Genomic DNA, 1082 nt, shown 5'->3' on the forward strand with positions numbered 1-1082 from the left:
TGCGTACAATGTTTCTAGGTGTCACGCAGTTTTCCAAATGCAGTCGTATTTGGCCTACAGGCCGTCACCTCTGCCTCAGCCCCACCCTGCTGTGCGGTTCTTTTCTGTGTGGGTGCACAGATGCGTCTTCAGCTCACTGGATCCAGAGAAAGAGTTTTTGACACACGGTGAACTCACTCGACTTGTTTCCCGGGTTTTTAAAATGTCTTGTACCACCACGATGCATTGTGGTTGAGACTCAGGGAGGTTTTTTTCTGTGTGGGTGCGCAGATGTGTCTTTAGCTCTCTGGAGCCATCAGTGAAATGGTTTCTGGTACATGGTGAACTCGCTCGACTTGTTTCCCGGGTTTTTAAAATGTCTTGTACCACCACGATGCACTGCGGCTGAGACTCAGGGAGGCTTTTTCCTGTGTGGGTGCGCAAAGGTGTCTTTAGCTCACTGGAGCCATCAGAGAAATGGTTTCTGGTACGTGGTGAGCTCGCTCGACTTGTCTCCCGGCTTTTTAAAATGTCTTGTAGCACCACGATGCATTGGAGTTGAGACTCGGTAGGGCTTTTGTCCGTGTGGGTGCCCAGATGTCTCCGCAGCCAGCTTCGGCTAGCGAATGCGCTGTGGCACACCTTACAATTGTATGACTTCCAACCTGTGTGGATTCGAAGAAGATGGCCCGTCAGGTTGCCTCTGAGCGCAAAGGTTTTGTGACACACGTTGCACTCGTACGGTTTCTCACCTGTGTGAGTCCGGAGATGGGCCTTTAGAGTGCCCATTTGCGCAAAGGTTTTGTGACACACGTTGCACTCGTACGGTTTCTCACCTGTGTGACTCCGGAGATGCCTCCCCCGCTCCGCTCTCCTGCTGCCGTTTGTAGTCACTGCTTGGCGTGCCATGTTGGTCACACTGTACTGTTCATGATGTGGTCGCAGCAACAACAATAACAATAACCGTAATACCATAACTCATTTGGCTCCGGGGCGTGGTGGAGTGGCGTGGCGTCGTGGCGCCCAGCACGCCGCCGAACAGAGTCACCGCAGCAGCGGGTCAGATTAGCCGGCAGTCGTCGACAAAAAAACATTTCTGCCTG

The 1082-nt window shown here is 52.7% G+C and overlaps 1 protein-coding gene across 1 annotated transcript; it reads right to left on the minus strand.

Moving 5' to 3' along the window:
- Positions 1–177: 177 nt before the first annotated feature.
- Positions 178–768, minus strand: LOC127752075 (zinc finger protein 350-like; the record flags this gene model as incomplete). Its single annotated transcript, XM_052276620.1, has 1 exon — positions 178–768. A coding segment is annotated over exon 1 (591 nt), but the record flags the coding sequence as incomplete, so codon positions are not given.
- Positions 769–1082: the final 314 nt, after the last annotated feature.

The sequence above is a fragment of the Frankliniella occidentalis genome, unplaced genomic scaffold (assembly GCF_000697945.3).
Source record: "Frankliniella occidentalis isolate FOCC.00 unplaced genomic scaffold, Focc_3.1 Scaffold3691, whole genome shotgun sequence".
NCBI lineage: Eukaryota > Metazoa > Arthropoda > Insecta > Thysanoptera > Thripidae > Frankliniella > Frankliniella occidentalis.